Source organism: Nicotiana sylvestris, chromosome 9, assembly GCF_000393655.2.
Source record: "Nicotiana sylvestris chromosome 9, ASM39365v2, whole genome shotgun sequence".
NCBI classification, from domain to species: Eukaryota; Viridiplantae; Streptophyta; class Magnoliopsida; order Solanales; family Solanaceae; genus Nicotiana; species Nicotiana sylvestris.
The window spans coordinates 91,477,874-91,497,219 of record NC_091065.1 but is presented as its reverse complement, the minus strand read 5'-3'; the positions used below and the strand labels follow the sequence as shown (position 1 = coordinate 91,497,219).

Below are 19,346 nucleotides of genomic sequence, written 5' to 3'. Positions count from 1 at the left end.
TTCTGCAGGTTGATAAATCAAGAGGGCAACAACTTTGTCTCCAATATTTGAGATGGTTTCTTGAGATAGAGATGACTTATCACTTTGCAGTGTATCACAAAAACATCCTGTCAATTCTCCATTTTTGTTTTCATGCAACTCTGAAAATTCCTTTGGTATTTCTATTATACATACTCCATAACAGGACAAAGTTCACAAATTCCATAAACTAGTTAATTCATTGTGGTTTCATGTGATAACTCATTTTCAAACTTTGAGCCTATCCATGACCACGGCATTACACGCCAAGTCCTCCTAAAAAATTTAATCTTGAAATTTTCATTAACTTGAGACTCAGACTGCAAATGGATGCCTTTGGGCTATAATCTCATTTGAAAGAATGGGATCAATTTGAGCTAAACAAATTAATACAAATCTAATTGCTAAAGTTCAGGTGGAATAATTTTTAAACATGATAAATGCTCTTTGCTGCCAGTTGTCATATATTTAATAACTTATACTATCTTCCTTAAGTGTAGTCAGTACCATTACTTGACTTGAGCCTGTGACAGCTGATTAAGATGAAAGGTATACAAATTAAAAATCAGACTGCAGACAGAAGGTTCGCTGTGGAAATAGTCATTATTCTGAATGGAGAACCACTGCACGAATTTAACAATACAGGGAATAGGACAAAATGCGCATGCATATTATGCAAAAGACAGCTTCTCAGTGCATTAATTCAGTAAATATATCCTGTATTCTCCAGACTGTAATACAGCAACAACCTTGCTGCAAAATTTCCCTGCTCTAAGAGACCCCTATTATGGAAGAGAGAGTTTAGCTAATCGAAAGAAGCCCCATCTACCTGGTCAGCAGCTTCTTCCCGGGCTTACACCAGCCGAAAGTTGCAGCAAAGGCTTGTCATACAAAGAGGAGAAAGCGCAATAATTCTTGTCAAATGTACCCTTCTAGGAATTGACAGTATTTTAGCGGGCTTCTAACAGCATCTAATAGAGGAGGGAATTGAACACCAATGAATTGAAAGCAATGCTGCAAACAAAATTGAATTTGTGAGAAAATTCAATACTGAAGTCTAGTAATAACTAGGCTACAAACAGGATATGTTCTCTCTTTTTTGTCTAACTGTGTGTCCCAGCCAGCTCGTGCGACCTCAACAATTCAACGGGGTACCTACTAGCTCCCAGCAACACAGGTAGATAATTTTGTCCCCCAAGGCTTAGGCAGATGGGAATAGATCACTTAGCGTTTTGTCTCTTCTTGGTTGGGATTTGAACCCTGATCTCCAAGGTTTGCACCCAACAGGAAATGTTATCTTTTGTTATGTATATAAGTTCTGAAAAAATTTATTTGCAAAGCATATAAAGAAGAATGAACAACAAATTATCAACTCCAAAGTGACGTCCATTCTACTTTACTAAGTTCTAGGTTGCGCGGGTACTTGTACTGATAGGGATATACTATGTAGACATGGAATAAGAAGATAGCGAACCAGTAAGAACAAACGCAAGCATCAAAATAGAGCGCACACTTAGAAACAACTGGTTTTCGCCACCTAGTTAATAACCGCCCTCCCTGTAACTTCAAATATAATATCCATAAAATACTAATGAAAAATAAACAAACAAAAAGGAGTTAATAATTCCTTGAACTTAGTTGTCCATTACCATGAGGTCAAGTGCTCCTAATATACGATAAAATGGTTTCAAAAAAACAAATTATGACAAATATATATATATATATATATATATATATATACAATAAAATGAAATAGAAAGATAAATGATTTCTTCCCATATGTTCTTAAAACTTTAATGGACAAAGTCACATGGTACCTGTGGTGATGGGAGAATGCAGAGATCTAGCTTTCACCTTGAATTTAAGTCATATCGATATATTAACTAAATTTCTTACTTCATGGACAATTACCAATTGGCAAAGAAAATGTTACTTCACAAGTTTTGTTGTGACCCAGCATCGAACCATGATGTTCATTGAACTAGGAATATCAACAACTAGTTTCTTAATAGCAGAATGTTCTTGGACAACCAAGCTTCTTAAATCCATGATTTTACTCCTTTGGAGGGAGAGGGGGTAAAATTTACAAAATTTAACTTTAAATTGATTCTTACTCCTAGTTCCTGCCTCTCTAGACCAACACAAATCACAATCATATAGTGAGGGAAATGAACTCAATCAAGGTAGTCCTATAAGCGAGAAAAAAAAGACTTGCAATTGTTATCTAATTTCAAAAAATTGTGTCATCTAAATATTTGTAGAAAACGCAAACATAGCTTGAAATTCGTATTGCTTCCTTTAGTTCTGATAATGCCATTCATGTCTTCATTTATTCGAAAACTAAATTTTAAAAAAAGAACACCAAGAATATAAGCTATATACATCAGGTAGCTATAACATGATTTATACCCCACAATTTGTAAAAACTATCAAAATCATCCCAACTTGACTATTGTGCCTGAAACAAACAATTAAACCCGCTTAGTGCTTAACTGCACTCGTATTTTTTTAGTAGAAAAGATAGTGAAAGTCGATGAAACTGATTTTTCTGAAGAAGAAAGAAACTTGATAATCACAATGTAAAATTTTATTGGCGAAGGTTTCTTCATCTCATTACCTTGATCTTCTTACCGTTTTAACTTAGTTATAGTTTCTCTCAACTGTAGGCAATAACAAGAGGAAGTGGGTGTTTGATGGTTAGCTAGGTATTTAATTCTAATGGGTAGATGGGGTCCTTTTATAAATTTTAAAAAATTTGGGGTAAATTTTTAAATCTAAAAGTTCCTAAGTTGTAGATCTTCAACGAAAAACTAGTTCAAAGCACTTTTTCGAATTTGAAAATCCATTTCCAAGTTGGATTTGAAGAATTGTGAAATTTTCTTAACCAAACATTATTTTGAAAAAAAAATTGGAAAAAAGGAAAAATAGTTATGTCCAAACGGGCCCTAAGATGTTTTTTTTATATTGTATCAAAACCAAACCTATTCAAAATCTTGGTTTACTCAGTGTTGGCTCGCCTATTATGTTGTCCAGGCGTCAAAATGTCCAGCTTTGAGTGTGCGGCACAATGTTATTAAACCATCTCTTCGCTACTTAAGGCAATGAAAATGATGTGAACGAGGGGTTGTTGATTCATGAGCAAAACCGTGCGCTTCAAATAAGTGTGTAATTCAATCAATGACTCGCGAAGTAAGTCCAACTAGAAACGGTCTATTCTTCAATCTCAAATTTGAAGAGTTGGATTAACATCAACATTCTTGTATGTCGGATGCTAAAGTTAGGTATTTTGATTGAAATTTGATCATCATAATACTAAATTCATATATTTAGGGTATTTCTTTAATTTTCCGTAAATTTTGTGATTCACGTTAAAGAAGCATGCTCTTCACTTCTCGTTTATCGCTTCAAGTCCCATGGACCTTGTCACCTTTTGTGCTTGTCGCTTTTAAAAATAATGGACTGTGTGGGAGGAGTGTTAAGTGTCTATGTTGGATAGTTTTCTCTTTGCTTGGTCTTGGACAATCCTCGAGTTAGTTTTGAGGTTGAGACGTTGAGTTAGGCCCAACATCCATTTTCTTTACATCATCTATCTAGGAAAATGACTCTTAGACCTGAGTGGATGTATAAGCAGAAGGCCCACATGATGTGTTACGGATATGCTATTCCCATTTGAGGTGGGTAATTTATAGTATTATTATATATTGCGTGTTATCTTGAATGCATATGTTATTTTGATAACGGTGGTGTCCGAGTCAACTTAATTTCATCTTGACTATTCCATATAAAGACAACTAATGATTGCCCAAAACAATTAACGAGTTATTTGAAACAATTCACAAGAAGAAAACATGAAATAAGACCATCATTCTTGAAAATGAAGAAGATCTCCCATAGCCATAGGATACTTTTTCCATATGATTGGGCGTGTAGGACCAGTAGTAGTAGCAACTCGCCTGATTATGGGATTCCTAAGTAGTTTTGGCTGAATCCTTAATTTAACATTATTCTTTTGATAAACATTGGTTCCAAAGATGTAAAATTCTCCCCAAGTACATTTTTGACTTAAGAAGGTATTTATTAAAATGGTGTAAATGTCCAAAAATGTGTTTAGGGAAGGAAGACAAATCTTGGATGCAGCCTTGATTGCAAATAAATCTAATAATCTAGTTGACTTCAGGTTAAAGAGTGAGAAAAGGGCCTACATGTAAATTGGACTTGGAAAAGGCATATGACCATGTAACTGGGGCTTCTTGGATTTCATGATGAAGAGGATGGAGATGAAAGCATTGGATCCACTTATGCATATCTACTGTAAAATTCTCGATCAGGGTTAATTGGAAATCCTACCCAAAAAAAAAATTAAGGGAGGGGCCTGAAATAATGAGATACTCTATCACCATGCTATTAGTACGAGGAATAGCATTCAGTAAGATGATAGACAGAGCACTGTCAGAAGGTTTTTAAATGGATCCACAACCAGGAAGAGGATCCAAGATAGTTTACATGTGTCTCAACTGTTACTTGCAGATGGTACATTTGTGATGTGTGATACTAAAAGGAACCAGCTTAACAATTTAAAGGAACATATTATTATGGTTTTAAGCAGTTCCAGTACAGAGAATAAATACCGGCCAGAGAGGTGAACAATGTGGATAATTGGAGAGGTTCTCAACTATGATGTTGGCTCTCTCCTGATGACTTATTCAGGATTACAGTTGGATGCGACAAATATGGATATTGCAGTAAGGGATCCAGTGATTTTAAGAACCGAACAAATGCTCAAAAATGTGGCGTAAGATATATTAGCAAAGGGGCTAGGAGATAAAGATAAAAGAGTGTATTTTCCAGTATACCGATGTCATAAATGACCCTACTATATACACCAACAGCACTAGCACAAAGATCGGAAATATAACGGCAAAATTTTCTGTAGGGTACCGAGGGAATTTAAAAAATTATTATCTTGTTAGATTAGAAACAGCACATTCCGTATGAAGTTGGGAGCATTAGAATTAGGGATTTTGGGAGTGTTCAACAGACACTATCAGGAAACCCATATGAAGGTTTGAAGTAGAGGAGAAAGCATTGTGGAGGAGCATTGTTGCCTATAAATACAGAGTTCAGAAGGGGGTACATGATTACTGTAACAGATGTGCTATGTGTGAAGACCAATACGAAGACACCGACCACCTATTGTTACATGGTAAAGTTGCCTCACAACTTGGAACATGATATTCAGTCTGTCGGAACTTAAATGGTCCATGCCAAGGACAAACTTTGCAATTTCTGCAATGCTGGTGTAGAGCTGGTCTAAACAAAGCTTCTTTCAAAATATGGAACTCCACTCAGGTAATAGTATGGTGGACCATCTGGAGAGAGAGAAACTCCAGCATTTCTTAAGGCAACAAATATACTTCTCTTAGTCTTAAGCTTAAACATATTCCTGCTAAATTTTGGAACATCAATGTTCTAAGTGAGTCTGATGCCGTATTTGACTTTATCAACTCAAGACACAACCTGTGAAGGCTTACTGATAGGTAGCTACTTTGCGATGTAACTACCAGACGCCAGCACTTTCTTGTTGCTGTTCTCAATCAATAAAATTTTATCTTAACAAAAAGATGGGGAATGGAAACAAGTTAGACCAGGCAACCTTACGCAGCGGTAGTCTGGAGGAGCATAAAAAAGGATGAGAAGAAGTTTACAGAAATGTAAAATATGAAACCAGAATCAATGTCTGAAAATAGATATCGATTCGTGAAACTACTCTCGGGCAGAGACAACAGAAATGGAAAGGCAACAAAGGCCACGAGTTCACAATTAAGTCCATCAATAATATATTGCTTGTGAAGGGGAAGGAATTCCTCACACTTCAATTTGGGTTCCAGAATAGTGCTAGAAAGGTGTCATTCTTTGTCTAGATAGCAACACAAGGATCCATTGTAACAGCAGCAATCTAACAGTTTATGCTAGTTGGCGTTCTGTGTGCGTGAAGGCAGAGCAAGATGTAACATTAATCATTTGATGCTATAATGTCCACCTACAGAAAAGTCATGGTGTACAGCTAAGTTGCTCCGACACGGCAGATTAGGTGCCGCACCTGTGTCGACACGACACTAGTATGGGTGTGGGTATGAGATCTGTACCGGATCTGGTCAAACAATTTTGGGTACTTTGACCGCGCCAGACGGAAATTCGAGACGAGATACAATTTGATTCCCGAAATCAGAACTAAAACTAGGGTAAATTTGAAGAAAATAACATACTTTATCTGAAAAATCAATCATTTACTTATCTATAACTTGAGAATAAAAAAGCACCCACACTTTACAAGCTATACATAAGTATTCCACAAAATTTCTTATAATTTGTAGATATTTTTATATTTTTATTTTTTTGAATTATTTTTAGCTGGATCCCCGCACCCATATCCGTACTAGGATCCATATCCCCGAATCTTAGAATTTACATCTCGAAGGATCTGACCTCTAGATCCGCACCCGTATCGGACACCCGCACCCATGTCCGAGCAACTTAGGTGTACAGTGTGAAACATGTTTGGAATTAGATGGTGGCACAAAGTAGAGAGCTATCAGTCTATCACTTTGAGTGGAAGTGCAGAAGCATAAAATAGAAAAGATGAGCATTTTGGACCTGATTTGGACCACATGGAAAGAAACAAATGTGATGTTAATAGAATATTTTTAATTTCTCTACAGTTTTGGTACACATTTGGTAAGCGGACTCATAGAGGATTGGATGTTATAGAGAATCATGTTCCTGTGCAGGATTCTATTTAATGTTTAACATTTTTTTTGGTAATTAAGGAAAATTTTATTACCAAGGAAAAAATATTTACAGACGAAATGAAAAACCCCTAAAACTGGACACAGTCCCCAGTTTTAGAAACACCGGCCTCAGAATCTCCAACTAGCTACAAACATCACGAAACTACAACTGATATTGGCCGATCTATTTAATGTTTACATTACGATTTACATAACCTTTTATCTTTACACAAAAAAATGGCAATCCAAAAAAAAAATTAAGCCACAAGAAAAGATCGGATTTATTTTATAGATAGCTAAGAGCCTGACTTTAAAGAAAAAAATTTGATCACTTTCTCTCAATTACTCTACTATTACTATTTTTCAGCGATTTGGCTTCTTAGACAATTGAAGAGAACTGAACTAGATCTCTTTCACTGTTTGTGCTCATGCTAGTTGTTCATTAGTCTTTTTCTTATTTTGTTTCTCGATCTTCTACTTTTCTTCACCATTCTTCCTCTTTTCTTGGTGCTTTTGCCAGTTCTTCCATCTTTTTATTGATCGGAAATATTTGAGTTATGTGAATTAGCATATTTCTGCGGACTAAAAGGTCAAAAATTCTTAAAAGGATATGTTATTTATAGTTTTCATGTTCAGTTTGAAATAGAGACGTTACAAATGATTAATAGAAATCAATTCCCAAATAAATTACTTAGGTAAGGCTAGAAGTTGGAACATTTTGTATCATCTCTATGATAGAATTGATTATTTTGTAAATTATGAGTCACAATCCTGAGTGAATAATCCAAACTCATGCCAGTTGATTATTTGGTTGAAGAACCTCAAGCTTTTCATTTCCAGTATCAAATTTAAAGCATACCCATAAGTCAGTTTATGCAACTTGGAAAACTGCAAGTTGATGCCTTCTCTGATAAAGGAGAGCACATGTGAACTTTAACTAAAGGATTGTAATGTAGATATATGTATTCACTACATCAGTATTCAATTTACAAGCTTGTGCATGAACCATATTTGTAGCGTCATTTTTATATTTCAGCTTTATTTTCAAACAAAATAATGTAATATTAGTTGTTTATATTACTTAGGAGCTTGTTCTTTATGCACAAATATCTGAGCAAAGACGTGGATCATCCTCCTATATTGTCAGGTGACGATTCGCTTACGGTGGGAGAATTTGAGATGGTTAGGGCTACAAGGGACGATGCCGAGCACATTGAATGAGGCACTATTCAGTTGGGGCTGAGTAAGACCAGGCGAAGGGTGTGGGATGTTGCCCCAGTAGCACTCATGTGGGTCTTATGGAAGGACAAAATTAGGAGAGCTTTTGAAGGAATATAGAACGACTATATAGATTTGAGGAATAGTCTCTCATTTTCTAGTTTCTTTTTGGTACATCCATTGAGGTTCCAATTTGTAAAGAAGATTGATGAGTTTGTAGAGAATCATATATCTTTTTCTGATAAAGAGTTGATAATCATATTCTTTTGTAGGTTCTCTACCTTTTGGTATGCTATTTGTAAGGGAATTTTTTCCATCATTAGTAAAATAATTTAACTTATTAAAAAAATCAGTTGCTTACAACCTTTTCCAGTAAGAACAAAAGTTTATCAAGCACCACTTTACTCTTTCCTGGGATCCTGATTCTGAAGAGCTTTATTGAATGAAAAAGTCATGCAACTCCATTGTAAGTAACATAAGCAACAGGATAAGGATTCACCAAATAAGTAAGAAAAGCTCGCAAAATTGTCACAAGCAATAGAAAAATTTTCATACCTGATTGATGACTAGCAGTCAATTAACCCCAAAGATTAATCTAACAACACCTGCTGGCATCGGTCCATGCTTATCCAACACATTTGCTTTTGACCAGATCTGCTACTTGGGAGCAGCACCAATCGATTATGAGAACTTGGTTATAACAATAATGGCTGAGCTCAGCAATCTGGCTTCTATCCAAGTGGGGCCATCAAAAAAGTTAAAATGTAATAAAAATGAATGCTAGCGCACCTATGTTGCTCGGACTCTCCGAAAATGTCAATGAGTGCTTATCGGATCCTCCAAAATTCCCTTGAGACCAGCTATACTGCTTCTCAAACACACATTTCAAATAGAATTCTAATAAAAGGAGATTTTCCCACATCACAATCCAGCCAAAATTCATCGCACAGATGAACCCCATTCAAAAACACACTTTTCACTGGACCGTGTTGGAAATGTCGGAATCAAGTTCAGATATTCATGGTATTTGTCATCCTTCGACAGTAATTCTACAACAAGAGATATTGTTGATAGATCTGGTGAAATATGTTTCTCTGCCATTTTCTGAAGAAGGTTTACTACCTGTGGCGCATCATTGTTATCACAGAAACCTCGCATAAGTGTATTAAATGTTACAACATTAGGAAAACATCCCTTCTTTTCCATCTCCAAGAACAGATTATTTGCTTTTTCTAATTGACCAATTTTACAGAACCCATGAATCATGATAGAATATGTAACAACAGTTGGGACCAAGCCTTTCTGGGATAAACTCTCAAACAATTTGGTAGCATCTTCAAGCTTTCCTCCTTTACACAACCCGTCAATCACACAGTTAAAGGCATCAATAGTGAGTTCGTGTCTTGTCCTTTCTAGAAGATGGAACAACTCCATTGCCTCCATGAGGCAATTATTCTTGCAAAATCCATCTAATAATATAGTGAAAGTTGAAGAATTTGGTGTCACACCACACCTTTGCATCTCGTCAAATAGTTCTCGGCCATCCCCAACTTTTCCTCCTTGAAAAAGAGCAGTTAACAAAGTGTTGAATGTAACTACCGTTGGCTTATAATCCTTCTGAAGCATCTCTTTGTAAATCCTCCAACCATCGTCTATTCTTCCGCACTTGCAATAGCCATTGATTAAGATATTGTAACTTATTATGTTGTGTTCCTCGCCCTTAGCAGCCATCGAAACGAACAACTGCCTTGCATTATCAACCTTTCCCTCTAAGCAAAATCCATCCATCAACGTGTTATACGTAAAAGAATCAGGTTTTTCACCCCTTTGTATCATTAAGTCTAACAACGCACTTGCTTCTTCGGTTCTCCCTTCCTTACAAAGGACATTCATCAAGGCATTGAATGTTACAACATTCGGACGGATACCTTGATCCACCATTTCATTAAAGAAAGCCTTCGCTTCCTCCCACTTACAAGCATCTGAAAGACCATGAACCAACAAGCCATATACTACCACATCCGGTGAGATTCTTTTCTCCTTCATCTCCGAAAATACCTTAACCGCCTTATCTACCAAACCTTCCTTGCAAAGTCCATCAATTATCATGCTATATGTCACTACATTCGGCTTAAACGGAACACCAAAAAGAACATTCCCCTTGGACATTTCTTGATGCAAAACGAGCGCCCTCTCAGCATTACCACTCCTACACAACCCATTAATCAAAGTTCCCCATGTTTTAACATGAGGCTTATATCCCAATTCAACTATTTTCTTGAAAAGCCCCACCGCCTCGTTAATCTTATTTTCCAAAAAAAGCCCTTTAATTAATGATGTGAAAGTTACAACATTTGGACTATAACCCCTCTTAAAAATCCCACCTAAAACAGAAAACCCTAAACCCACTAGTTTCATACTACAAAAACTGTTCATCAAAATGTTAAGGGTGATAAAATCAGTTGAATAATTTACAGCAACCATCTTGTTATGCAGTGAGATGACATCATTGTAGTGCTTGATTTTCGCAACTGCACCTAGCAACATGTTGAACGATGAAATGGGTGGTGGGGATTGCATATGAAGCATGTTATCAAAGTAATTAAGTGCATCTTTAATGTGGATTTTTCCTGATTTACAGTCATTTTTTAGGAACTTCTCAAGGGAAATCTTGTTTTGCGTTGGCTCAATGAATAAAGAGAAAAACTTACTACTTTTAGCAGCAGACAGACGAGCTGAAGTTTTTGGAACTATCATCTTCCTCAGAGGGCTGGTGTCGAAGAAGGAGACAAGGTGAGAGGTACGGTTTTCCTAATAATGTGGGAATTATTTTTTATCAAATAGAGTATTTATTTGATGTATTAAAAACAGTAGTACTACTATAGTTTCTATAATTTTAATTTAAATTATACTTAAACAAAAATGATGAGTTTTGTCATTTTATTTATTTTGATCAATATACTATTATTGATTTTTATATTTTATATAGAGAGAAGAAAATTAACAATCAAATATTTATTTTAGCAATGCCGAATTTTATGTCAATATTAAATCTTATTATCCACTCAACCAAATAACATAATACCATTTCAATGTTAAGTGCCCGTTTGGACATAAAATTTGATGGAAGATTTTTCCAAAAAGAATATACTTTTTTCGAAATAAGCGTTTGTTCATAAAATTTTCAATTTTCACTTGAAGATGCATTTTGGAAATTTTCGAAAAATTTTAAAAACTGCAAAAAGCTGTTTTTCAAAATTTTCACTCAAATCACTCACAAAACTTCAAAAACAACCCAAGCTGAAATTTATGTCCAAACGCAACTCTAAATTTCAAATATCATTTCCACTTGAAAAAAAAATTTACCATTTTTTCGAATTTTACAAATCTTATGTCCAAATGCCTACTAAATATGCCAGTTTGAAATTATAAACTTATGTGGACCGGAGAATTACCTTTTTAAATTCTTTTGGCAAAAAATAATAATAATATGTATATGTATATTAGAAATCAAATTAAGTCATTTCCAGGAGGAAAATAACCAGCATGCAAGCTTTTTTTGGGTGGTAACTGTTGTTTTCGGTAACTTGAGAAAATATTATCAAAACACAAATTATTATTGTTTAAAAATGTTTGTTAGAAAAAGATATTCTAAGACTTGTTTTCCAAAAGGTTCACGTACCACTTTTAGTTGCTAATTACCAACCAACTGTTTTGCCGTCTCTCTACTCTTCTACTTTATTCTTTACACGAGTTGTGGCAATGGCAAAGCATGCAATTAATAAATACGTCTTGCCTACAACCACGGACAGCAAAGGGGTGCGGGTCGAAAATGGGTACTGCAAAATGAATAAATTATTTGATCCGAATGCAGTTAATAAATACGTCTTGCCTACAACCACAGACAGCAAACGGGCGATGCGGGTCAAAAACGGGTAATGCAAAACGAATAAATTATTTGATCCGACCTATATTTAATACGGATAGAAAATGAGTTAATTGTAGAGCCAGAACTAGGATTTCAAACTCATGGATTCAGGATTCTAATCCTTTTAAGTTATTGGATTCTAAATTAATATTTATACATTACTAATGAATTTCCAAAAGATAAATACAAGGTTTGAACCAAAGCTATTGGGTTCGGTCGAACTCGTTGCCGGCTCTGTGGCTCCGCCCCGGATTAACTGGCGGATAGATATCCATATTATCCATGATTTGTTCAATATGATCACTTTTGGGAGAATTTCTAGTCTCCCAAATTTGAGGAACCCCCAATTTGAGTATTTGCAATTGTAAAAATAAAACTTATTAGTTATCAATTGGTTATCCATTTTCTAAGTGGATAATATGATGCTAATACATATTTGACCTGTTTTTAAAAAGTTTATTATTCAACCTATTTTTTAATGGATAATATGGACGGATAATAATTTTTTAATCCATTTTGCCACCACTGCCTACAACCATTGCATTAGAGTTTTTTTGTTGAATGCTCCATTACTTTCATAGTGTATAAATAAAACTAACCTTCATCTTCATACTCGAAAGTCTGCATTAAAGTTTCTATGTGGACTCCAAAATCGAGCTAGGCGTAACACAGAGCGTTGAATTATAAATTTTTGGCAGAATAGCCTGATAAACATTTTTACTTATTCGATTTTAATATCTCGATCTCCGTACTTAATAATATTTCATCTAGACGCTTCTACTTATTTAAATGTAATATTTTAAACTCCCTTACTATGCGTGTTTCTCAATCGTCTTACTCTATTATCCATGTCACATAAAAATATTCTACGTCATTATTTTTCTTCACAAAAATTATTTTAAATAATGAATCCTGAAGTAGCCCGTTTCTCTCTCTAACATGCAACTTCACGCCTTTTTCTTTCTGAATACCAGTCGTCCGCCATTTGAGAACTAAATTTCATCTCTTATTCTCTTTCAATTCTAACTCAAAACCCATCATTTCCCTTTCTTAATATTTGTAAATCAAATCCGTCGTTTTTCATAGAAATTCATTGAACAGTTCACTTTGTTCATTTCCATTGAAATTAGATATAACAAAAATATTCAATTCAATCTTTGTAAATTTGCAGCATGTTACCTTCAGATCTTGACCCCAAAAAAAAAAAAGAAATAAGACAAGAGGCGAGAACAACCACCTATAAACGGCCGACAAAACCCTAGAACCCCTCCTCCATTTTTCTCTCTTTTCTACTTTCCGAAAATAATGTCAAAAACTCAACTCCTTTATACAGCAGACTTTCATATCGGTAAATAAGAACCTTCAAATAAGTAAAAAATCAAAATTATATCTCTCAAATCAAGTTATCCAAAAACCCATTATTTCACAACAATAAATCTAAATCTCTATTTTCAACAAAAATTACTCCAGTAACTACCATATTTGACTTGATTTTGAGGCCAACGTGAAAAGACACTGGAGAGGAGAAAGGGATAGAAAGAAAAAAAATTGGACAGAGAGAAGAAGAGATATGTTGATCGTTTGGGGGGAGGGGGAGGTGGGGGGATGAGAAAGAGTAAAATATGGGGAGGGGGAAAAGACCTCGGCGGAGGTGAAATTTTTGTGTATGAATAATTTTTTACTATTTTTTTTCATTTTTTGTTATTTTTGTAATTAGAATCATCAAAGTTAGTCGCTAAACGAAGCGTGCAATCACGTATTTTATCCACCTCAGCAAAGCACATACCACATAGGCTTGATCAATGGTTAGAGGGGTTTAAAATATTACCTTTAAATGAGTAGAAATGTCTAGATAAAACATCGTTAAATACAGGAACCGAAATGTCAAAACTGAACAAATAGAGGTGTCTATCAGACTATTCTGCCTAAATTTTTCTATGTTTTCAAAAGGGGTTTATATAGGTTTCGTCTTGTCATCTTTAAGATTTTGGATCGGATTCTCATATTTGTTTTTACAAAAATAGACCATTCACCGTAAGAGAGACATCAACCGACATAGCCTATGCACGATAGAGATATGAATACACACAAAATTTGCCTATTTATGCTATCATCAATAGGCAATTTCAGTATTTCACACATCGGACTGTCCACAATTCATGCTTCAATTAAATTAGTAAACTAGTAGTGCAATCTTTCAAGTTTATGAAACAAATATTATAGGTCACAATCTTTTATATCGCATTCTACCGCTACTCCTATCAGATATATTGGAAGGTGAAGGAGCATCCGGAGACCCAGGTAGGGAGCATTAACCAATACCTACATATGATATAGAAAGCTAACATTCAAACACTTAGATGACAAACTGGGGCCTTGAAAGAGTACAAACATTCAAACAATTAGATGACAGAAACCAACAAGCTATACTAATCACGTATTTACTTAATTAACAAAATAAAGTTATTATTTTTTTGTTTATTATTATTTCCAATTAACAAAAGAAAGTTGATGTAATAACTTTTACTGCACTAATGAGAAGACGAGAGCTGAGTTAAGGGGTCGTTTGGTAGGGTGCATAAGAATAATGCTGAATAGGGTGTATTAGTAATGTTGGTATTAGTTATGCTTGCATTAGTTATGTTGGTATTAGTTATGCTGACATATTTCTTATCCATTGTTTGGTTTGATGTATTAAAGCATTGCACAATTTCTAAAAGAATTGTTTATTTACAAAAATGCCCTCAAAACCAGTCCATCACTCTAACTTTTTAAAAGAGACATATTTTGAGAAATGTTTTTATATGAAAAAGTTTTAAAAAAATATTTGATTTGTCTACATATATTATAATATAGAACTAAATATTTATTTATAAAAAAGGAATATGATAAGTATTTATTTATTTACTAGAGCTAATTTTATTTCTCGTTACTTGGATTATTTTAAACTTGCATTTAATATAATAACTAGCATATTTTAATCAAGCATAAATTTTGAAGGATAATTTTGTCTTTAACTAAGCTAATGCATGCATTAAAACCCATTGCATTGCTAATACCATGGTTTTCTATGGGCAAAATACATAAGTTGTCACCTGACCTATGACCCAAATCCCCCTTACACATGTTCTGTAGACGATAATAATATTACACACACAACCTTTCTAAAGTGTATCTAGTACACACCATCTTTTTGTTGACCAGCTTTTCAAAATATGTGTAATATCATGCACCAATAATATCGTGACACGTGTCAAAACAGAAAGAAAATACAATAAAATACCTAATTTACACCATAATTAAAATTTCTTCTTTAAAAAAAGAAAAAATAAATAAATAAGATCCCCCTTTCCCGCTTTTAGTAATTCCTTCCCCCTGCCCCAACCCCGCCCCAACCCACTTAATCATCTTCTCCACAATCTTTCCACCATTAACGTCATAGTTAGTAGCACCGTACCCCATTTTCTCAATATTGTCAATGGAGCTTGACTCTTAAGATGAATAAGAGCTAAAGATGCCCATCTTCTTCTACAAAAAAGTTGATTTTTATTAAAATCACCATTGTCATAACAGTACCACTACTGCCATTAATTTTTAGAACAAAATCCACAAACACTATAAACCCCATTTTCAAACCCATTCAATTAAAAAAAATTGTAGTCAAAGAAAGAATCAGCAGATCTGAAAATAAAATTATGAAAACATATAGAGAAACTAGTCATTGATTTCATTAGCAGATCTGAAAGGGTTAAATCTTGGAGGAGATGACTAATAATTTAGAACTTAGATCTAGCTCTACAATTATTGTTGTGTTTTAGAGTTTAATCTATGGAGAAGACAAAGTGGGTGGCCAGGGGAAGAGGAAAACGTGTGGGGTGGTAGGGTGTGGAAAAGGGACCAAATTATTTGGAGATGAAATAGTTAAAAATAGAAAAAGAAGAATTGACTCAAAAAAAGTTTAAAAGTAAAAAAGGTTGGACATATGGCATTTAAGTAATGATTAAGACCCAAAAGTTTTACATTCACCCGCCTCTTTTACGTGTAAAATACGAGCGCGCCATCTGTCAAATGTGGTGTGTACTAGATACACTTTAGAAAGGTTGCGTGTGTAATATTATTATCGTCCACAGAAAGTGTGTAAGGGGGATTTGGACCATAGATCAGGTGGCAACTTATGTATTTTGCCTTTTCTATGCATTAGTTATGCATAGGATAATACCAAATAGGATGTATAAGTAATGCGTGCATAACTAATGCATAGGTTTAAAATATCTACCAAACATGGTATTATTAATACACAAAACTAATGCATACATTATTTTATCCAATGCATCCTACCAAACAACCCTAACTACGGGAAAGAGTAATACTCTTCCACATTCACTTTTACTTACCCAGTACCTTAGTTTCCATCTTCAGCCATTCGTGAAATAAAGTGTTTCATTCTGTGGAAATTCCCAATTTTTTATAGATGCCTGAGCCAGTAAAATTTAAAATGAGTACAAGCTACCTCAACTCGGTAATTTTCTGCTTATTGATGACATCTTAAATTTTGCATTGAACCAAAAACCAGAGACATCATTTAATTTTACTCGTAAAACGGTACAATTAAATCTATTACGTGGTTAATAGACAAGCGAACTGATTTGATTCAAAAAATAATAAGGAAATAAAACTAAAATTAAGATTTTACGACTGAAATTAAAGAAGATAAAAAGGCCGGTTCTGAACTCGATTTTTCCGAGAGCGAAAGTGAATATAGTGATAATGTGATGATAAAGCTATTAAATCGAGGTAAAAATAGTAAATTATAGCTTTTGTGTGAAAAATATTTCATGTCCTTACAATGGTTGTTAACCCCGATATTTATAGCTCTACCTAGGGAAACAAAATCCTAGGATCAAGCTCCTCTTAAATGAGAGTAAATGTGTCATTAATGAATATATAATGGCAGGCCTTGAATGCAAATATTCTCTGTAATAGTTGCTCATTTAACGCTAGCAAATATTACCTCATTGAATGATGTCCAATGGAAAATCTTCAAACTTCTAATGCCGGCTACATCCCCTTCGGAATCCATCCAGTACCGGTCACACACGACACACTCAATCTCTGGTTCCACGTGTCATTTTACCATTCGACCACCTGTTACCAACCAATTTTACCTCATACAATAGTCCTCATACTTTCCGGTGATGCAACTTAGTATTACCGGGAAGTAGGTAAAGATCTCTTTCTTGGCGAGAAAGTTTCTAAATAGTCTCTCACACTTGAAAGGACGCACATCTTCTCGTATTTAATACCTTGAATACGTGTTGCCCCATGTTTCAACAAATATTTTCGCCGGTTTTCGAGGTAATCATGACCACGATTTTTGTCGTCTATAACTTCTCTGCTACTTATCATTTTTCCTTCTTCACTTCTATAACTTTCATAAGTCTTTCTCCTTTCCTGATTTGTTTAGAATTCCTTCACAACATTCAACTTCCTCAGCAAAAACTTTTTTTTACAAACCTTTTACTATCATGTCTTTGTACACCGCTTCCTTTGGGAATACCGCTTCCTTTGGGAATACCGCTTCCTTTGGGAATGTCGATCTTTTCTTCAGTAGAGGCCCGAAGAAAAACAAAAACAAGGAGGTTGTCGTTGAGTCTGGTCCTCCAACTATTAACACCATCATACCACTTCATCTCGACATTGCGAACGTTCTTCAAGAAAAAACTCCTCCTACAAACTCTCAAGGCCACCGTTTTTGGCCAATTCATAGGTATCCATCCTCCATTCATCCTTCTAGTATCCCAACTGTGAAGGAGGACTATAATTGCCCCAATAACGAAATCCTCGCCTCAGATATAGTAGAGCGAGTTACCTACTACAAGGAAGGGTTCACGTATATCCATATGTATCCTTTTACCTTGGGTCCATTCTCTTTGGGGACAAGTGAAGGGATCAACCCAATAATTTTGGAGTTTTGCCACCAATATCATGTCTGCTTAGCACAAGTAGGCCCATCTATATGAAGGACAGCGACCTGCCGTCGCCAATTGTGTACTGATACTGGGGAAACCCTAACTCTTGCATATATAATGAATTTTTACTCTCCCAAGATTTTCCATGGGGGAGTAATAAACTTTAGCAAGCATGGTCATCACGCTCTCCTCACCAGTGGAGACGATGACAACGACCATGGATAGATGGAACTTTTAGTCATTATTGCTATCACGGACATTATCACGATCATAACTCCAGCTTTTCCTGAGTCGTGGAGCCGTTTTCGTAAGTTTTTGGTTATTTGATTCCTTTCTCTGTGAAAAGTTCATTTTCCATTTTGCTGATTTTCTGTTTCCTTCATTTCAACTACCCATTAGGAGCCGCCACGGGTTCAAGGCATAGACCAATGGGTTCAGAAAATTCTAGAAATTACAAATCCAAAATCCCGACGGTGGAATAAAATGGCCCCCAAATACGGGTGGAAACCCAAGTACCATGGTAAGCCAAGTCCTTCTTTCTTTTATCCTTATTCGAACATAAGAAATCTCATGAATAAATTACTAACTCTATTTTTGCCCAATACAGGGCTTCTGAGGGGCTCCGTCATCTCCCCAAAGTCGACGTTTTAGATAAACCAAGGAAGCCAGAATGGTGTTGCAAAATGCCCTTGCCCAAAACAGAGCTCGTGGATCTACTTGAGCTTCTAGTGAGGGTGCCTCCTCCCAGAGTCCCAACCTGTGAACAAGAAATCGAAGAGGAGACATTCCTTGTCGATTGGGACTTAGGAGAAGAAGGCAAAGAAAACACCAACCGAGCCGGCCACAATATCTACAACGGTCCTCGATGACGAAGGAGTAGCCATTGATGAAGAGGCTTCTCTTCAAAGGATAAAAGGATCTTTATCAACTCAACCAGGTGCTCAACCGGGGGATCTTCAAAACCCATCATCAAATGAAGTTGAGATACTTTGGGGTGAGATGGGTTTGGTCGAAAATGGTGACTCTCGTTTCCTGGCCCCCATTGTTGTTTCCGTCCAAAGGGGTTCGAACCCCGAGCTCTTTCTGCCTTAATCTACTGAGCAAGCAACAATCACCATCCCTTCTGCGTCAACTGCTTCTTCTCCTTCACACCCACTGATAAGTATGAGTTTTAACTACTTATTAGTCCCTTCTTGCTTTAGTTTTAGTTTGAAACTGTTGATTCTTGATCGCAAAACTAATGAAATTATGCAAATTCTAGACATGTTGGAGGATTGGACCTTAATAAAGAATTCTAACTATAAAAGGAGTATTCCAGCTTAAAAAGGCAAGAGGGAGTACATCAGGCCAAAGTGCGGTCTGCAGAAGTAATTTTGTAGCCGCAAAAGAAAGTGTGGTTCGAAGAAATACATTTGCGGCTGCATA

General features: G+C 35.5%; 1 protein-coding gene across 3 annotated transcripts; it reads right to left on the bottom strand.

Annotated features, from left to right (window-relative positions):
• Positions 1–589: 589 nt before the first annotated feature.
• Positions 590–10,829, bottom strand: LOC104230635 (putative pentatricopeptide repeat-containing protein At1g12700, mitochondrial). 3 transcript variants are annotated; one of them, XM_009783494.2, is made up of 3 exons: positions 8,814–10,829; positions 8,580–8,678; positions 590–1,032 (listed from the first exon to the last, which is right to left on the bottom strand). In XM_009783494.2, the coding sequence occupies exon 1, from the start codon at positions 10,779–10,781 to the stop codon at positions 8,964–8,966; it is 1,818 nt and encodes a 605-aa protein (XP_009781796.1). In that variant the 5' UTR covers positions 10,782–10,829; the 3' UTR covers positions 590–1,032; positions 8,580–8,678; positions 8,814–8,963. The 3 variants fall into 3 exon arrangements, with proteins under 3 accessions (XP_009781796.1, XP_009781797.1, XP_009781795.1); XM_009783495.2 differs by having other exon boundaries at positions 8,580–10,561; positions 10,736–10,822; XM_009783493.2 differs by having other exon boundaries at positions 8,580–10,829.
• Between the last annotated feature and the right edge of the window lie 8,517 nt (positions 10,830–19,346).

Coding starts and splice junctions, on each gene's coding strand:
- LOC104230635 (XM_009783493.2), bottom strand. CDS start 10,781: ATGATAGTTCCAAAAACTTCAGCTCGTCTGTCTGCTGCTAAAAGTAGT.